Source organism: Strigops habroptila, chromosome 5 (genome assembly GCF_004027225.2).
Source record: "Strigops habroptila isolate Jane chromosome 5, bStrHab1.2.pri, whole genome shotgun sequence".
Classification (NCBI taxonomy): Eukaryota; Metazoa; Chordata; class Aves; order Psittaciformes; family Psittacidae; genus Strigops; species Strigops habroptila.
The window spans coordinates 48,102,702-48,122,537 of NC_044281.2; the positions used below are offsets into that span (position 1 = coordinate 48,102,702).

A 19,836-nucleotide genomic window follows, 5' to 3' on the forward strand; every position below is an offset into this window, starting at 1 on the left:
GTTTTGCTTTGTTAGATCTCTCTGGACTCTCCCTTGAATCTGTCAAATATGACTGAAATATATCATGGACCTGCTTTATCAGGTGAGCAATCTAAAAGAAGTATCCTGGATATTAACACATACACACATCGACAGGAGCTCTGTGGGTTACTCCAGATGACCTTGCACAGCTTTCATGCCTGCTGCCTTTTCATGAGGCAGAACAGCTCACACATGCACTTACGACACCATCAAAATTCAGGGTTGGTCAATATTCCCCCCCTGTGAGGACGGGAGCATGGTAGCCACTTCAAGTATTTCTGGGCATGGATGGCCGATCTGTGGTTTGAATGCTGGCCATGGCAATATTTACCAAAGCCAAACCACAAACCAGTAGGTCTTAATGCACAGTCAGTGGCTCAGAAACCTATACTACAAACCTGTGCTACTTTAGCCTACAACATATACATACCTGCTCATACATGTGAGCGATATTGTAAGGAGATAAATATCTATGTATATATATGGGTGTGTTTAATGGCTTTGATGGAGAAGACAAACAATGAAGAGTATAGTCCTTCAAAAACATGGCATGCAGCAAGAAGAGTGCCATGGGGTAAGGCTGAAAAATATGAATATTTTTCTATATTCTATAAAGTCTATAGATCTATGCTGTACTTCTGTTCTTGAATAAACAAGAGAAACTAACTGCAGTGTGACCTGCAGGTGCAGAATGATGTCGTAAACATTCAAGTACTGCTTTTTAAAGGCATTTTTGTCTCTAAATGCCTTTTTTTTTTTACAAGTGCAGCAATTTTGGGTTATAATTTCTATTTAAAGGAAACAAATTCGGAAGGCTTCTTGGCTGTGACCACAAACATTCTGAGCCACTTATTTAGATTTCTTTCTTTTGTTATCCTCTAATTAACTTGCTCTCTTCAGAGGCAGAGCTTTTGCAAATTGTCTTCTTCCAAATTCTTCTTTCTTTTATGTACTTCTTATTATTACTGTTCTTCAAAAAATAAAGGCAAATTAAAGAAACACTAACCACTAGACCGCAACTATATCAGTCAGATACTTCATATTTCCAGGCTTTTAAATATCATTAAATGCTTCCTTACAATGGACATCAGATACCTTTCTCTGTGTAGCACAAAGGCAAATTTCAGGCAAAATCTTACTGCTACACATAAAATACTGCCCACTTTTCTACTTTACATTCATGCAGCCTCATTCTTGCTTTTTATTAGCAATCCAGCAAATTGTAAAATAACAGCAATCCTGCGTTACTGCACCTTCCTTGAGGAATATGCTCCCCCTAGCACTTGCATAAATGTTATCTGAATCAATAACCTTGTAATTAAAGTCCCCAGCATTTTGGCCTTTTTACAAGTCTCCTTATCTGAAAAAGAAAAAAAACTCATTTCTTGCTCTACTTTTTCAAACTGCCTTGGAAGCAGAACAAGAATGATTCGGTCACCCCTTTGTCCTTAACCCCTGAATTAGTTATTGCTGTAATGCCAGTGAAAATAGTTTTGTTTTTCTCTGCAGACACAGCATCATTTTCTTTCAAAGTATCGCTTATTCCTTTTCTCATTCTTCTAGTTTATCGCTAACCCATAAATTCTGATTTTGATAATACTAGTAGTAGTTTTGTCTCGGGATTCTTTTTGTCTCAGGGGTTTGGTTTTGTTTTGGTTTACTTCCAGTGACAAAAAATCCAAAGAAACTGAAATGCTAAGGACAGGAAAACACTGGTAAGCAAATGACTGAGTCTGACAAACAATCAATTATCTACACAGCTCAGCTACCACAACATATCAAGGGTGAAATCCTGCCTTCATTAAAGTCAACGGGATTTTTGTCATTGACTTCAACTGAGTTAGAATTTCACTGTAGAAATACTGTATGTGACTAAATGGGAGAAATCCACACAGAAAATAGTGCAAGCTTACCTCAGAACTTCATTTCTCAGGAAACTAAAAGCAGCACTTTTAAGCATTGAAATTTGACTACAGAACTTTCTAGATCATTACCTTGTTAAAAGATTACGCAGCAAGAAGATAGTGCTATTAACACTATGGAAGTAGGATACAGTTATATTCACATACTCTAGAGAAAACTATCACTTGTATGATTTTGGACACTTTGCTTGCCCCAGCATCTGATGATGAAGGACCGCATCCTGCTCTGTACTCCAAAGGAAGAAAATCCTTTGGATCAATGGCATGGCACACAACTGCGCATCCAGCCTCAGATTTCTTCAGCCTTTGCTATCAAACTACCTCAACCTAGAGCTAAGTTTATTGCTTACAGAAATCACAAAAATCTCAAAAACACTGTCCTATGGGAAATCAAAAATCTTTTCCCCTCTCTCTCCCAAGTAGTATAAATAAAAATCACATTAAAAAACTTTTGCTTTTACGCCAAGGTATGGTACAGTCGCAAACGGCTGACATGGAGAGCTGCTTGTCCATTTTTGCCTACGACCTCTGCCTACAGAGAAAGCGGAACAAACATAAACCAGCCCTTTGCCATTCCAGCAGCTGAACATAGGGCATAGATGGATGTGGCCCTGCCTGTGGGTACCAGTTGTATTTTCAGAGTTCATGACTCCCAGCCAAGTATGTCAAAGCAGCTGTCTGCCCCAAGTGTGTGCACCCATGATTAAAGAGATATGACTCTGCTAATCCAGCCCTGATTTGGGAAGAAGGATGAATATTTAGACAACAGCACCACCACAAATAAGCTTCTGGGACAGTAAAAAACCACAGTCAGTCAAGGCTGCTTAATCAGGTAGAGATGATTCATTTGAGAAAACCTGCACCTTGACCTTTCATGAGTTTCTGAGTGCCAACAGGCTGTCAAAATTTATGGAGAAAAGAGGTGTAATCAACCAGCGCTTCTGATGACCTTTTAATACGTAAACGGTTGAGGCAGGCACAGCTTCTGAACAGAATGAGAAATTGGATTAGTATGTGCGTCTAGTGTTTGCTGGGGAGATGAAGAAGTCCACCCCTGTGCTTGTTCCAGAAGCCCACTCCAACTAATACAGCTGTACACACACATGTACATGTAGGTCTACATATACATACACATGTACGTGTACATATACATATACATTGTACATATACGCATACACACACACATGCACAGCTGGAACAGAAGTGGTGAAGCCCGTAGGAGTTGGTCCGTGGCCCCTGGGCCGGGAGAAGGGCCGTTCACACTGGTGGACGCGGACAGCGGTACCGGTAGGAGCCTCCGAGCCCCGAGGCTCCGGCCTCAGCGCGGCCGGGGGCGCCGGCCAGGACAAGGCTCCGAGGCGCGCACAAACCACCTTCCGGCAGTCCGGCGTAGGAGCCCCCGGCGGCGAGAGGCGGAGGAGCGGGGGAGCCGGTGCCGGCCGCGGCGACAGGTGGCGGCGGCGGCCCCCGGCTAAAAGCAGCAGCCGCGCCAAGCCCGACCCGCCGCGCTGCCGGCGGGACACGGGGCCGCGGCGAGCAGGGGCCATGCGGCACCTGCCGCGCATAAAAGTCATGGGGCGGCGGGGCGGCGGCGGGCGCCATGAAAGCCGGCGGGGGGGCGGCGGGTTCGGGCGGCGGGCGGCGGCGCCGGCGGGCGCGGGGCGGCGGCGGGGGGCGGCGGGCGGCGGCCAACGCCCGCGAGCGGGACCGCACGCACAGCGTCAACGCGGCCTTCGGCGCCCTCCGCCGGCTCATCCCAACCCGGCCGGCCGACCGCCGGCTCTCCAAGGTGGAGACGCTGCGCCTGGCCGCCAGCTACATCGCGCACCTGGCCAACGTGCTGCTGCTGCAGCAGGCCGAGGGCACGGCGGCCGCCCAGCCCTGCCCGCAGCCCCCGCCGCCAGGCACCACCGCGCCGCGGCCCATCTGCACCTTCTGCCTGAGCGAGCAGCGGAAGCGGGTAAGGGCCGGCTGCCCAGCCGACGCTGCTCTTGGGGTGCTGCTTTGGGAGGGTGGCTCTCAGTCTGCACCGCGGGTTTGGGATTGTCCCAGCCTAGGGTTTAGGGCATCCTCGGTGTCCCCTAACCTGTGCTTTTCATCCCTGACACAGCACCAAGAAGGAGAGAAACCGCTGTCTGGTCCAGCCGTAAGTGGACACTGAATCGGCTGACAACCTTGCACCCATCTTGCGCTGACTGTACAACTGCTCAGGGTAACCTCGCCGCACCTGTGCTGTATGTTTACATTTGAATAACGCGGTCCTAAAAGAGTTACTTTTGAAGCCTATGCACTTTGTTTCACATTGTGTCAGGTTTATTCAGGGTGTTTTGCAAATGAAATCGAACACTTTTGAGAGAGTTGCACCTGGCGTAGCAGCTATTTTAGTGCGAGAAATGTTAAACCTAGGCAGCCAAGCCCTGAGCTTGATGTCTGCTAAACCTGTGGCACATGATGAAACTTGAACTTCCAAACACACAGTGTCTGCTGTCAGGGAAGCTGTCACGAACACGTCATGCTGGCCGCCTCCAGCCCAGCCCGGGCTGCCACCCACTCCTCCAGCTGCACGCTAATTCTTGGGCTGGGGGCTGATACCGACAGCTGACACGCTCGAGAGATCTGAACAATGCTGGAAGAGTATTTTAAGGTGTTCACAGAAAATGGTAGAACTTACAGTGAAAACACCTCCTTCTGCTGCATGCGTAGGCACAATGGTGCACGGACCCGGGCTGCAGCCAGGACAGGAAAGTGGAGAAGCACTGCATAAGCGATGCTCTTTTCTTACTAGTGGTGCGAGTCGTGCCTCTCCTTCAAATAGCGTGGGATATTCCTAAACCTGGCAAGCATGGAGGAGGGAGGGTTTCCCAAGGGCTCTCTACATTTACCCGTCAGCCAGGTCATTCCCAAGTTGTGCCTGTACATCACTGATGTAATTTATCTCCCCTCAGTTTATTAACTCGTATGCGTTTTTTTCTTTTAGAAGGAAGTCTAGAAGCCAAATATGCATGTTATGTTTTCTGTTTGGGATGTTAGTGAAACAGCAGGCTAAAATCTTAAACCCCAGTAGTGGTGTTTTTTTTTTAAAAAAAGTATATAGATAGCTTAATTTTGCAATGGTTTTTATAGTTATTTATAATATATTTAATTAGGCCTTAATTAATCTGAACTTGTTACTTTAGGAGGTACTCTGTATTCTTTCAAAGCTTGCTAACTGGTAACTAATTAGATATTAGGAAGAAATTCTTCACTGTGAGGGTGGTGAGACACTGGCACAGGTTGCTCGGAGAAGCTGTGGCTGCCCCATCCCTGGCAGTGTTCAAGGCCAGGCTGGACGGGGCTTGGAGCAACCTGGTCTAGTGGAAGGTGTCCCTGCCCATGGCAGGGGGGTTGGAACTAGATGATCTTTAATGTCCCTTCCAACCCAAACCATTCTGTGATTCTATGATTATGATTAACTGTACCACTTGGAGAAGGACTGCAAAGAAGGCTTGCCTCGTTCTCCCTCCCCGGCTGCCATCTGTTCAGTTCTCCAGCCAGCCTTGCTGCTTTACCCAGACATGAAGATTGTGGAAGCAGGACTGCGTTGCTCACTTCACTTTCTGCATAGTATTTTCTCTTCGTCCTCTAACTAAGTGCAAAGCAAATTCTGGCATTTATTATGAAGAAGTTAGCAAGAAAATCTTGGTATATTACTCACACAATACTTCATATTTTTAGTTTTGCTTCTCCCCTCCCAACACACAGTGACCACCTTTCCTTCATCACAATGAAGAAAAATCTGTTGTACCTACAGAACCTGCAATAACTTCTCCTCAACCCTAATCAAGAAAAATACAGAAGCAGAGTTGCAGCAATTTGACATCATACCAGTCTATTCACTCATTAAAAGATGTATTTTCCTGGTTTGAGAAGACTATTTTGGTTTTAGAAGGCTTCTATCATTATTTTCTTTTTTAATAGGGAACTTTAAATTGCTGCCAGATTATAATCTTTGTTTTGTTTTGGCATTGATTCATGAAGCTGGAACTCTTTATAGCTTTATACAAAGTGCTTTTTAATTTTGTGTATTAAAGGGTATTGTGTTGGCTTGTGTATGCGGGTATAGATTTCTACAAATATATCCTCCTGGCTTTTTTTTAAATTAGTTTGAAAAACTTTGTGTTTAAAAAAGTTGTTTATAATTAAAGCTGATGTTACAGTGAAGCTCTGCATTCTTATGAACACATTAAACCAAAGCATCTGACCTGCTTTACAATTAATACTAATCTATTCATTTAGCTGTATCATTCAGTATGATACCCTAAAATGGCAAAAAATAATGCAATTTCCAACAGGAAAAATCTGCATTGAATATGTGCTGAATTTTGCAGTACATAAGAATGACAACATTAATTATTACAGGTTTTCAAAAAGTGATTGTATTGCAGCTTTAAGAGTTTTAAGTGTAGCTTTTTGCAAAAGCTGTGTATTTGGATTTAACAGGAGATCTCTGTACTTAGTTATTAAAGGAAATGAGTATAAAGAAAGCAAGGTCCACATTTGCACCATAGTATTAGCTGAAAGCTCACAGCTTGAAACTTTCATGAATAATTTGCACAATCCTACAGGAATTTGGCGTTTTCACTTTAAATGGGATTTTATCTGTCTGGTTTTGTATAATGTTTATACAAAATGCTTTTTGAACACAAAAGCAGGAGCTGGCTGTTAGGACTTGGCCGTCTCTCCTACTTAACGTGGCTCACTGTAGCATTAAATTCTTCCCTCTTTACTCAGGATAAACTGTTGAATTCAGCTGGGCTTAAAAACTTTGGTATAATGCTCAGGGTTTCAATTACTAAATAATACTGGAATTTCAGTAACACTGATTGATGGTGGCAGAAATTAGGCCCCAGAGCACTGTGGCCCAAATATTCATGGTATAAACAGATAATACCTATCCAAAACAATTATGACAGTGATTTCTCTGAGGAACAGACCCCAAGCCTGCGTTTATGTATATGTAACACTATGTATTTAAATGGAAACAAGCGGGGACAGATCCTTACCTTTGCTGAAGTTTATTTATAATGTAAAACTTCTCTACCCCCAGATGCAAAAAAAGATTCAGGATTGAGCTGTTACTGTGTAATGGGGTTTTTATAAACTGAGGGAAAAATAATTTAATTTCTAGAGACACAGGTGAACCGAGTGCTCAGATTTCACACATAAAGAGCTCACTCATCATTAGGTATTTTATTGATTTTTTACTGTATGAGTTTGTGTGTCTTATGAGTTCTATTTTTTTCATCATTTCATTGAGACGAATTTTTCACAGCATGCACAAATACATATTTATATGCCAAAATTTTGTCCAGGAACAAGTACCTTACTTGATGGTCAGGCACTGCAGTGCTGTGAAGTGTTCCAGAGGTGCCGAGCACCCTCTTGTTCTGGTGAAGATCATGTTTTTTTGACATATCTGTAAGTGTGTTCTGTACATATGAACAGGGGCATGGCTAATACTAATCCCATCTCTGGTTTCCTGTAAACACTTGGCTATTCAATTTACATTATGCATGAATACAGCAGGAACAGTGAGATGTACACCATTTGATCTTAGATGCTGTTAAATGATTGTTAAAATATTCCAAGTGTAGTACTTTATATAAATCATTGTATTTAGCCTGCTATATCACAATATAAAAATAGCATTGATCAAAATGAATAAATCATGGGGTTTGATTTTATTGGTTAAGTTTAAACAAGGTTTTTAACATAGTTCTTGGTTACTTATGAATTAATCATAATGTAAGTCAAAGTACTTTCAAATGTTTGCTACTATTTTCAGTTCTGTTCTACAAAATGGAAGCTTCCTTTCTAATACCTTCTTGCAAAAATCTGCTTCTTTTCAAAAATCTGTATTTGTTTGCAAAAAATGTGCTTATATTTGCAAAAAAATAAACAGTATTTTTGTTACTAATTTAAACAATAAACTATGAACAGTAAGGTGGTAGTCCTCTCCTATAGCCATCTCAGTTAAGATACAAGTACTTATCTTTTTCTTTACATTTTTCAACAAGATTTCAGCAGCAAACATACGTATGTATACGTATATAGTACTTACGTACATGACACAGGTCTGGCAGAATGGCTGCTTTTAAATCATTTGGGGGCAGCATTCTGATCACAGAATGACAGAATGGTTCGGGTTGGAAAGGACCTTAAGATCATCTAGTTCCAACCCCTCTGCCATGGGCAGGGACGCCTCACACTAGACCATGTCACCCAAGGCTCTGCCCAACCTGGCCTTGAACACTGCTGGGGATGGAGCATTTACCACTTCTTTGGGCAACCTGTTCCAGTGCCTCACCACCCTCACAGTAAAGAATTTCTTCCTTATATCTAACCTGAACTTCCCCTGTTTAAGTTTAAATCCATTATCCCTTGTCCTATCGCTACAGTCCCTGATGAAGCGTCCCTCTCCCACATCCTTGTACACCCGCTTCAGATACTGGAAGGCTGCTAGATCCTGTAAGGTCTCCCTCTCTTTAGCATTGAGAAAGTCAAACCACGCGTCTACACTAGCACTTCAGGTTGAGCTAGCGAGCCCACACACAAGCCACTCATCCCCCCTGTGTCTACTCCCACGACCAAAGCTCAGCGCATTGAGCTTCAGGTTTTTAATACAGCACTAAAGACGTGTCTTGGGTGTTCTCATGAAATGGCAGGGCTTGATTTGCAAGCTACGCATCTCTCCTCGGCTGCTTGGTGTGCACTGGCAGTGGAAAAGGAACGTGGGTGGAAAGCTTATAAAAACAAACAAGCGAGTTCCTCTGCTCAAGGCCTCCATGACATCATAAGTGCCAAATACAGGAAGAGTTGGAGGGAGGGAAAGGATGTAGGAAAGAAGACGGAGAAGAAGGAAAGAGGTTGATTTATCAGTGGAAGTTCAGCTGTTTCCAGCATTTGATTAAACAAGTCAGTATATGAGTAAGAGTCCATAGTATAAGCAGTCACATTTCCCCATAAGCGATTTTCTTTGGTTGTTATGTGTTTAGGACCAGAAGGATTCATGGTACCTAAGGCAACAAATAGGACATCACCACAATAGGAAAATCTGCTCAGTCAAGTAGCTACATTAAAATTCTGCCAAATTTACCCTTCGAAAAAACCTTCTAGTCATCAGAATGATTCTCACTAACACTGCCACAAATGTCTGTGGCCCTTTCTGAAAGGCAAATAGTAAATAATAAATCTTTAATCATCATACTTTACATTCTTTACATTAACTTTTACAATCTTACATTGTCACATACTCCCCCCCTTGAACATACACGCCATATGAGACAGTATGAGCCATTTCACAGAAGCCATAAAGAGTTAACCGTAAATTAAGAGTCCGCTGAAAATCTGAGAGACAAAGATCTTTGATGCCATTGGTTACTAGATTCTTTCAAAATAGACTTCCAACGTCCTCCCACACAAAAAAAAAAAAAAAAAAAAAAAAAAAAAAAATCTGTTTTCTGTGTTTTGTCCTTTTGCACCGTGAGACACTAGACACTATGGTGAGAGAATCTCACAAAAAAAGAGTAAAACCTAAACCAGCTGTCTAAATACCACTTTTCAAAAGAAAGTAGTAACACCTTGATTGATAGTAAGAGCTAGTGGATAATACAAGGCGAAGAAGAAGAGTGTATATAAAATTAGCTAAAATAGACAGCATGCTCCCAAGGCAAAAGATTGGGGGATATACTATACCAGGAATCCTTTGAAAGTTGAAGAAAAGTGTTTCTAAAGAATCAACATGGGGATTGTGGAGAAGGAAGAGAAAATTATTACTGGGATAAAAAATACTGTAGAGTATTGTGAAAGCTAAGGGAAAAAACCCCATTACTTCATAGTGAGAAGAACTGAACTTGCTGCTGTAAACATATTTCTTAAAAAACTTTTTGAAAATCTGGGTATACATACAGAGCCAGGCAGCCCAGCATCTTATTTCAAATGAAATCCTTTAGCTATTATAACATAACACAGTTTCAGAAATCTTGAAGATTCACCCCACTTCTGAAGTCATACAGTAATGACTACAGGCTTCCTCAGGAGTGGAAGGAGGAAGACTTAGCATTGTTAAAGAGCAGCAATCAGTAGCCCACCAAGGAAGATATTCTCTGTGGTGCCAAGAGAAATCCCGGTTCAAGTCCAGGTCAACACTTACCCTTACAAATGCTCTAGTCATTGTAACCCTTTCTCATTCTCCTGCCAGGAGGACATGCGAGACATACTTAAGTGTCTATTTTGAGACTCCCAAGCAGCCTCTAATGAGAGGTCGGCATCTCAGACCTGCAAGAACTATGCTGCAACTGGCCATGAGCTGGGCAACTAAGGGGCGGGGGTTGGTTTTGTTTTAATGAATATTTATTTATCATCATTTAGGCAAGTAGGAAAGGTCCTCGTGAATTGCTGTGCTACAATCAGGTACCTAAATTATGCCTAATTGAAAGTCAAGGTCGAAGGATGCGTGTATTTCCCCCAGCAGAAGGCAAATTAAAGGCAGTCCTTCCTCCAACTTCTTTCCTGACCCCTCAGTTGTGTCACTGGAACTTTCTGTTCGCCCTCTCTGACGATGGATGAGGTAAATCATTTATGTTAAAACAACAACAACTAAGCAACCAACCTAAAAAACAACCAACCCAAAACCTCAAGAGAAATCTAGTTCTTGCAAGGATTTGACATCCTGATACAAGTGAACTACGATGTCCCCTGTTTTTGTGCTAGACACAATGTTCATGTAACTTAAGATACTGGTTGCTTTGGAAAGGACTTATCTTCTCTCACTCATTTACTACATTCACATCAGAGTAGTGTTTTGAGATTTTAATTAAACATTTGGAAATTGCTATGGGTTCTTTCAAAGGAGAAGCCAATATAAATAAGACAATTACACTGAAATGGGTGATGAAATAAGTAAGTGATAAAAGTAATTCTACTTGCTATGGCATCTCTCTTTAACATCTGATTGTCTTTCCTTCACATTATTAAAATAAACCCTACTTTCCAAGCATATGTATGCAGATCATTTTTGAACACAAAAATTACAGAAAAAGGTAATTCTTTCAAGAAGAAAATTGAGCTTGGCAGAAAGGGTAGGTATCTGTCAGGTCCAGATAAGATCAGACAGCTGTGCTGTAACCTGAAAGGGTGTTGTGAAGTTAAGTTTTCCTAGGGAAATAACATCTTTGGTATGAAAAGCAGCAAAAGGTCATGGAGTCTCCAAACAAATAAGTAGAGAAAACAGAAAGTCTCACAGCTCATTTTTATCTAAATTACTAACCCCATATCAGGAGAAAAAATGCAGGGTAAGAGAAAGATAACATCTTTACCTAACAGTAAAAAATAAGGGGTGGGAGGATCATTTCATTTTATATTCTCAAACAAATTAATCCTTTAGATTAGAATCAAAGGTAAGGTGTGACTTTAGCAACAATAACCATCGTAGAGCCACTAAGATTGTGAAAAAGCTGGGACACATGACACCTAGGACAGCCAACAGGAAGAGGGGTAGTTAAAACAGAGACCAGAAAGCAAGCTAGGTGGAAATCCAACACCAGCCTTGCAATAGCTACAGGGAAAGGCAGAGCCAGGCTTTTCTAAGAGACAGGCAATGAAAGGACAAGCAGCAATAATCATGAGTTGCAATAAGGTAATTTTTTTTTTTTTGCCTAAGGAAAAATGCTGCTCACCACAGACAGGGTTAAGCACTGGAACAGGTTATCAAGGGAGGCTTGTGGAAGCCTCCTCCTTAGAGAGCTTCCAAACTTGACAGGGCAAGGCCCTGAGCAGTCTGGTCTAACTTTGAAGTCAGCCTTGCTTTGAAAATGGAAGATGTACTGCATAACTCAAGAGGTCCTTTTCAACCTAATTTTTCCTAGGATTCTATGAAATTACGAGCTTATGGTTCTCTGGAAAGGTAGAACAGAATAATAATAAGAAAAACTTGAAAAATGCAAGGACTTAATGGGAAAAATCTATACTTCTGGGCACTGTCAGGATCTATTACACCAGATGAGAATGAGGGACATCCAGGTATGCATATCAACAGGAGAGTGAAACAGATCCCTGGAGAAAGGAGTAACTGAACATGCCAATAAAGGGGATTTCCAAAAAGAGAAACAGGCAGAGGAAGGTGTCTGTTTCTATCAGAAGGACCTCTCAGGTCTATCCTGGGCCTGAATTAGTAAAAAGGTTTTAATGATTTGGTTTTTGATGGGTTAAGAATTAAATTTACAGGTGATAGCTTTGGAGGATAGGATTAGAATTAGAGATGAACTCAGAAAAAATAAAGGAGAAAGGTTCTTTAAAAGATGCATTTCAATATAGAAATATATGTAGTATACTATACATGGATAGGAATAATCCACCACACAAACAAATGATGGAGAATGACAAGCAGAAGATAATTTCTGAGGTGTCGCATATAACAAGCCTTTGCAAGAAAAGTAAACCTCACACAGGACGCATATTTCATCAAGATTTCTTTTGGCACTATTTTCTACAATTATTAGAACTTCCCTGAGTTCTATCTGAAATGTCTGGCTGGTGGAAAATCTGTTAAAAATCATAACTTAAAGAATACTATGTGTAGAGAAAGATATAGCCTTAACTACTGTGTCTGTGCAAATGAAATGATGGAGAGGGACTTGAGATTGTGAATGCCAAAGTAGGTAACAGTGACACAGGATATCTGTATCTTATTAACTAATAAACATCTACTGAAGACACCTGCAGTAGTATGAAAAGCAGTTAGGAGACCCTGAAATTTTCAGGGGTAACATTTAAAGAACATGTGGTGCTGCTACTAACTGGAGCTAAACACATGGATATACAGTAATTAGCGTATAAGAAATGCATGACAGAACTTTCAGTGTCATAATAACAGGTATAACAAAATGATTAAAGATATATACATGGGAACGGGAACCAAGCTGCAGGGTAGTAAGGTCCTACTGTGTGCTGTTTGTTACCACTGCAACTGATCATTTTTATTTGCCACACTGCTCAAAGAAAATCTAAGTGGAAAAGACAGGCTTTCATTAACAGGTGCTGTGAAAGATAACAGTGTGAGAGTTTCTGGCTGATGTAAGAGGCAGTCTCTGCAACACTCAGTATCTATACCAGCTAGGTGCTAAGCTCCAGCCCTGGGTTAGCCGAGTCTAGGTCAGGACCACTGAACCAGCAGCAGTGGCCAGCAAGACAGACCCACAGAGAAACAGCCAACAAAAGCAATCCACAACATTCCTGCACCACACAAAATATAGCTGGATCCAGCTAGAGCCAGGATAAAAATCAAAGACTACTTTTCTGCTACATAAAACATATTACTGCTTATTTTAGCATCTGTAATGAGATAAAGCAGAAATAAAATGCATGTAATGGTGTGGCTGTACATTCCAGCAAATGCCATAACATTGCAATGTACTTCATTACATGAGACAATCCTCTGATTGGCACATTTCAGTTGTCACTAACATATTACAAATGAGCAGCTCCTCTTCTGTGCAGAAACTATTTCTTGCTGCCATTTTGGTGCTTTCGCCTTTAATCATGTGGCCCAGCCTTCCCCAGGATGGGAAACACACAGGAAAAATGACACTACAAATCACTACTGTTAGGAAAACACCATTGCTCATGACATGTTTTAATTAAGCTGATTAACTGTTTAATTAAAACTATTTAAAAGGCCCATTCTCATTTCCATTATGGACTTTAAAGATGTTAGGACCTCAGAGAGTACAAAGGAGTCCAAAAGTAGCCATAATGTAAACAAGACTTACCAAACTTATTTTCACCGGCATTATTTACAGTTAGTGACCTTCTCATGTTGGCTTAATTATCATCTGATTCTAAAAGGCTAATAATTTCACTCCATTACCCTCCAGATCTGGTTCTCTTTCATAAGTAGTTTAACAGACTCCAAAAAAAAAAAAAAAAAAAAAGAAAAGAAAGGAAAAAACAAGCTGAAGAGCTTAAGTAATGCAGAAAACGAAAGCTGTAAAAAGACAAGGTTGGGCAATTCCTGCACCAGTCATTTGGAATTTGTTGCCCACCACCTCCATCTACTGAAAGTTACTGTTTGTACCAGCAGAAACAGATTAAAACCTTGGAGGTACCACTGTTCCGGGACTAATATAATAGTTTAAACTAGATCAATGGCCATTTCAAAGGACACATTACACTCTTAGTTGTGGTGGTTAAAGATCCAGTTACTTTTGCCAGCTCTGCTAGCCACTTACTCTGTCACAGAAAAGACATACAGTTGGGGCAATAGCTTCTAAAACTGTACAGTCAGGAATTGATGGAACTTGCCTGTCAGTATCCAAATTCACTTGAATTTCAACAAGACTTGGGTCTTTGAAAATGAAATTAAGGTTTTATGGAAAGAAAATACCAGTATTCTGATGCTGATGACATGCATACAATGACAATGCATACAAACATTTAACATCTACATACATCCTAAGATGCTTCTGTGTATGTACTTCTAGACCAACCATTACTTGAACTGCACTAAAATTGACCAGTGTTGAAACGAGCAGGAACACAAGAGACCATCTTCGTATATTCCAAACTGAGAAAATGATCAAACTAATGCAGAATAATTCATAGGGGTGAATATCAGCCGAGAAGTGATGAACAGAGTGTATGACTTTTACGCCTCTACGTAGTTGCTACCAGCTTACTTCCATTAAGATACTAACAGAAGTATACTCCATCTCTGCTGAACAGAACAAGCCACGCAGCCAGGTCACAGAGACAAGGAGTCAAGAAACAAGATGCTCTGCTCAGTATGTTTGTTCCCTTTTACAGGCCGAAGACATAGAATTGAAATACACATTTCAGTAATTGAGCTCAAAACAGCACATTCTGCAATCTCTACTGAGAGGGTCCCTGAACGCCCAATTGCTGTTCCACAATCAAATGTTAGCAGAGCAGCTAAGCAACATATAGGCCTGGAAATAAAATGGAGAGCTCAGTGCCAAGTGAGGGAAAAATAACAAAACCCCCTTCTGTGTTTCTACTTGATGATATATGGCACGTGGTTTGAGCTTTCTTGTGACAAGTCAATCTGCTACACAGGATTGGAATATTACCTCAGATAATCGGAGTATCATAGAATGGTTTGGGTTGGAAAGACCTAAAATATCACCTAGTTTCAACCTGCCATGGGCAGGGACACCTTCCACAAGACAGTCTAAATCCCAGTTTTTTTAAGGATGGGTACTTCATTATGCTCCCATTTTAGGCAGAAATGAAGCCTACAGCTCAGTTTGCCTCAACGTATAAGGGTAGGTTTCAATTTCTAATAACTCTGCACCACCTTGGAAAATTAAAATAGTACCTCTCGTTCTGAAAGCATAGCTAAAACAAATTCTGTGGCGCTGATTAAGTGTTGTGTTCACTAAACTTTAGAATTCCATTATAGATCTTGCTATACTGGTGTTTGCGTATGCTGCACAGTAAGAAAAATCAGATTTCAGGTGCTTACAAGCATGACAAATAGGCACTGAAGTGGCCTTGAGCACTGTGATGTAGTAACAGAGAGAAAATTGAAGCATTCAATATTCTGAGGTGCCTGAGCCCTCTACAGATGGATCTTGGATACTTGTTAGTAATCTAGTGAAGAAAAAAATGCATCCAGTTTTGTCTGGGCTTGTTTTGTTTGTTTTGTTCCTTGCACTGGCAAAATAAATAATTTTAATGCAGGCAATATAATGTGCATAATAATAACATAGACACTAAATTGCAGCTATTACTTTAGGTCCTCACCTCTAAATGAAATTAATGCAAGATTTAGCAAGTCTCTTGTAGAGTATCAAACCTCCAATTTCATGAGGTTACTGTACATTTCTGTGTTAATTAGGAGCTTTGTGGAATTTAATTCAAGGCTGCTGACAGAAAGGCTTGTGATCAGGAGTATTTTAAACTTGTGACTGACAGTAACAGCAGTGCAATCGTCTATTGCCTTAGTTGGACTATGTATTCTGCTCATCTTCATACCCCAACAGTTCATTAAATAAGATGGTATTCAACAACTCATTAAATATGTACATGTATTTGTGTATATTAATCTTTCTATAAGTCATTGAACATAGAATTAAAATGCAGAATCACAATATATGCTTTTATTTTTGTGCCTGTTTCCATCTGGCAAGTAGACTCTTGGAAAGAAATTAATTCATAGATGAATAGATGACCTGAAAATATTTATATATTATATAATCCATTTAGACATTCACTTTCAGTGAAAGAAGACAATATCAGCAGGTATCTGATAATTAGGTGCCATTAGCACATGCATAAAGACAAATTTTGATCTGTTCTACTGCAGTGAAACTATGGAGGTTTAATATTTTTAACTTAAGAGCTTCTCTGGTTTAGATTTTCATATACATGGGGGTGTTACAATTCTGAAATAAAGTTTAGTGTTAAAAATGTCCCAAAAGATTAGAATAGTGATACTTCTTCTAAAGACTGTCAGGCACCTGTGAGTCATAGCAAAAAATTCTGATTTCTTCCCTAATCTTCCAGCAAGAATAATTCTGTGTCTTTAAATAAAATTAATTTAACTTATTTGGGTTGTAGGTGCAATCAAACATGTAGAGCACATAACAGATTAGAACAACAACTTGGCTATTACTCAATAATATACACCAGTGTGAACCAGCAAAGGTCAAAAGCCAAGCATTTTGTTCAAGTATGGAAAATTAAAAATAGACTGTGCAAGTGTAGCTTATATAAATTAGTGATGTACAGTAGCCTTTGAAGGCAAATAAGAGTGAAAAAGTGTATTTAATTACCTAAAATTGAATTGACCTGTACATGAGAAAAACACAAAATATGAACAAAAAAGCAGTTTTATGAAAGAAATTAAGTCGTACTTTATAAGATTATTAGAATTTCTATTGATTTTGTGAGTAATTGTGTCCTTGATTATTTTATCTGTCTTTCCACACATTCAGTCATCCCCTACAAATGAAGTTTAATTATTGTTTAAACAGAATCTGAGCACATCCTCAAGCAAAATAATATAACTAGCAATAGCAAAACAATTCAGTAGCTCCCTGCAGCTGTACACAGAACCCATGCAAAATTAGATCGTGTCCCAGTGTGCTGCACATCTACACTTTGTTGGCTTTCCTTATGTTATCAGACAAAATGAAGCCACCCAAAGGATTAAAGCAGGTAACTGTTGCTTGAATTCCTGTTTCTCCCTTAAAGCCAGTACTCACATACCTACGGTTCCTTACCAGAAAAGGCAGTGATTCCCTTTGATGGCCAGCCTGATGGGCCTCTCTTCAAGAGCAGAGAGGGAAGAAAGAGGGCTGTATTCCTCCTCACCAGGGAAGAACTGAATTAAACTGATAGAAGAAAAGCAGCACATAAAGGATCGCTGGGTTGGTAGCAACCAGGACTCCCCAATATTGCAGGGTTTGTGTAATGCAGGTCACAACACTGAGTAAATGTTTCAGACAGGCAGATACCACAGCACCAGTTATATCTGGACCTAGTCCAAAGTGGTAAAATCAACTTTATTCCGAGATATTCTTCGTGCCTCCTTTCAGTGGAAGAAGGGTTCTTTGAAATTTAACAGCAGTGTTAATACAACCAAACACCATGACATTTCTGCAAAGGCTGCAGAATCACAAACAAGATCTGGACTCAGCAGCTGCCTGTCATCTATGCCAGTCATAGATGCCAACATAGAAGGATGATTTAAAATTGCATGATGTGGTATATTTAAAATGTACATCAAAAAACTGAATTTATACAGGCTGAATTATCACTAATTTTATAAGTCACATTTTCCATGCAGCTTAACCTGTTGAAAATACTAGCTATTACTGGGCCAAAAACATCTTTTAGATTTAGAAGTTTTTTTAAATTCAAAATACACTTGGCACTTGTGTTTCAAGTAAAGATTAAAAGCTAGTAAAAAAGAGTCTCACACTGAGCTAAAACCAGCCCAGAACAGTGTTATAAATATGCAGAGGCTACAGGGGATTAAAAAAAAGGAAAAAAAAAAAAAAAGACCATTCAGCAAAGAAAGCTGTTTCCTTTTCGGGATCAAATGAGACCTCAAGATCCAGGAGAAAAAGGTGAAAACTATCAAAAATCACACTGGATGAGAATCTGCAGCAAAATTTAGAACAGAATTATTCTTCATCAATGTGTAAGAGAACAGGAAAATAAGCATCAGGAGATGCAATAAACTGTTATCAGGCATAAATTAAAACTCATCTACCTGTGACTAAAAATTCTAAAAATTATATTTAGATTGTCTATTAGTTCCTGCCTCTACATCTACAGTTTAGGCTTCCAGATTAAGACACCCAAGTTAGTCTCTGTGAATACTCACCCAGTTGACTACTCTCAAGCTTTCAGTAGAGATGAGACAGGTAACTGCAATGAGGTTGAGGAATGGGTGTCACTGAATCCAAAGGAAAAGTAAAGCTTAGTGTTCTCAGATTGAATATGTTTAATAGTCACCATTAATAAAGAAAGTCTGATAGAATTTTTTGTCTAATACATCTAAAAAATTCAGGCTTGAAAAGAGAAAATACACTGTGCATGTTTTAAAAGGTGGGATGGAATAACTTGGAGACTACTAATTCATCAGTCTGACCCTAATACTAATGAGTCTTCAGAACACACTTTGAAGGATTTTATTTAAGTCAAAAAAAAAAAAAAAAAAAAAAAGGAGACAAAACTGTACACTACCAAAACAGCTTTTGCCATGCTTGTACGCTTTCTCAAGAGAGAAAATAGAAAAGGGGGGAAAAAAAAAAAAAAAAGAAAACCAGAACAAGACTCTGCACCTATTTGTAGGCAAATGAGCATATGCAAGGCAGACATGGAGCCATCATGTTTTCTGTAATATTCCATGTGCAGCTGTGAATGCTTGCATTAATGCCAGTTAATCTTCAGAGCTACGAAGTGAGGGAAGGGAGTGTTGGCCACAGTACTGGAGTTATGTACTACTCTTCAAACACTGTAACCGAATCCTTCACATCCTCCTGGACTCTACCACAACTGAGCAGATGGAGCTTCACTAAGCTGCTCACTCAAACACAAATGCATCATAAAGTGATAAACATTAAGGGTTTGACATGATACCAAAGCAGAGGAACAGGAATAGTTTTACCTAAAGTGCTTCTCATTTAGATCTTCTAGAATTCTAGGAAATTCTAGGAGAGTGAAGAGTTCATGGCTTAAACCAAGACTAGCAGATTGCAATGAAATCTAAGTAAATCTGGTTTACATTAAAAAACAATAAAATGAAAGGCAAAGCAAAGACCCTTTGCAACAGCACAGTCTGACTCTGCTTTTATGTGATGCATCAACTTCAAGCAGCTCTGTAGTTTTCTGAGGTTTTGCATCCTTGCAATTAGGGCAGAACTTATCTCTTACATCCTGCACAAAGAGGATGCCTTTCAGCTTGCTTCGGGTTTGGGTTTGGTTTGGTTTTTGCCTTTTTTTTTTTTTTTTGAAAGGCCTGACACTTTTCTCTTTCATTCCTACTCCAGCTGAAATTAGGATTTTTTTTTTGCCCCCTTTTCAGCAGTCAAAGCTTTAGAGAACAAATAAAATGAGGATGAAAAATTCTTCTTGTTCAGCTTTTTAATTTAAAGATGGGGGGGGGGGGGGTGGTGTTTAAATTCCTTGAAATCTTAGTCTCAGTAGAAAATGTGCCATTGAAGTATCTCTTTTTCCTGAAACTATAGTAGAAACCATCTATCCCTTTGGGATAAACAAGCTGAGAGAAGACCTTAGGTTCTCTTTGCCATGGCTGAAGTGGAATTGCTTGCACCACTGGATTATAACTTCATTTTAAAGGGGTATTCTTAATAAATGGAAAGTA

General features: G+C 40.0%; 1 protein-coding gene across 1 annotated transcript; it reads left to right on the forward strand.

The window, feature by feature from the left end:
- Positions 1 to 3,609: 3,609 nt before the first annotated feature.
- Positions 3,610 to 7,925, forward strand: LOC115608762 (basic helix-loop-helix transcription factor scleraxis-like; the record flags this gene model as incomplete). Its single annotated transcript, XM_030488083.2, has 2 exons — positions 3,610 to 3,903; positions 4,054 to 7,925. Coding segments are annotated over 2 exons (345 nt in total), but the record flags the coding sequence as incomplete, so codon positions are not given.
- Positions 7,926 to 19,836: the final 11,911 nt, after the last annotated feature.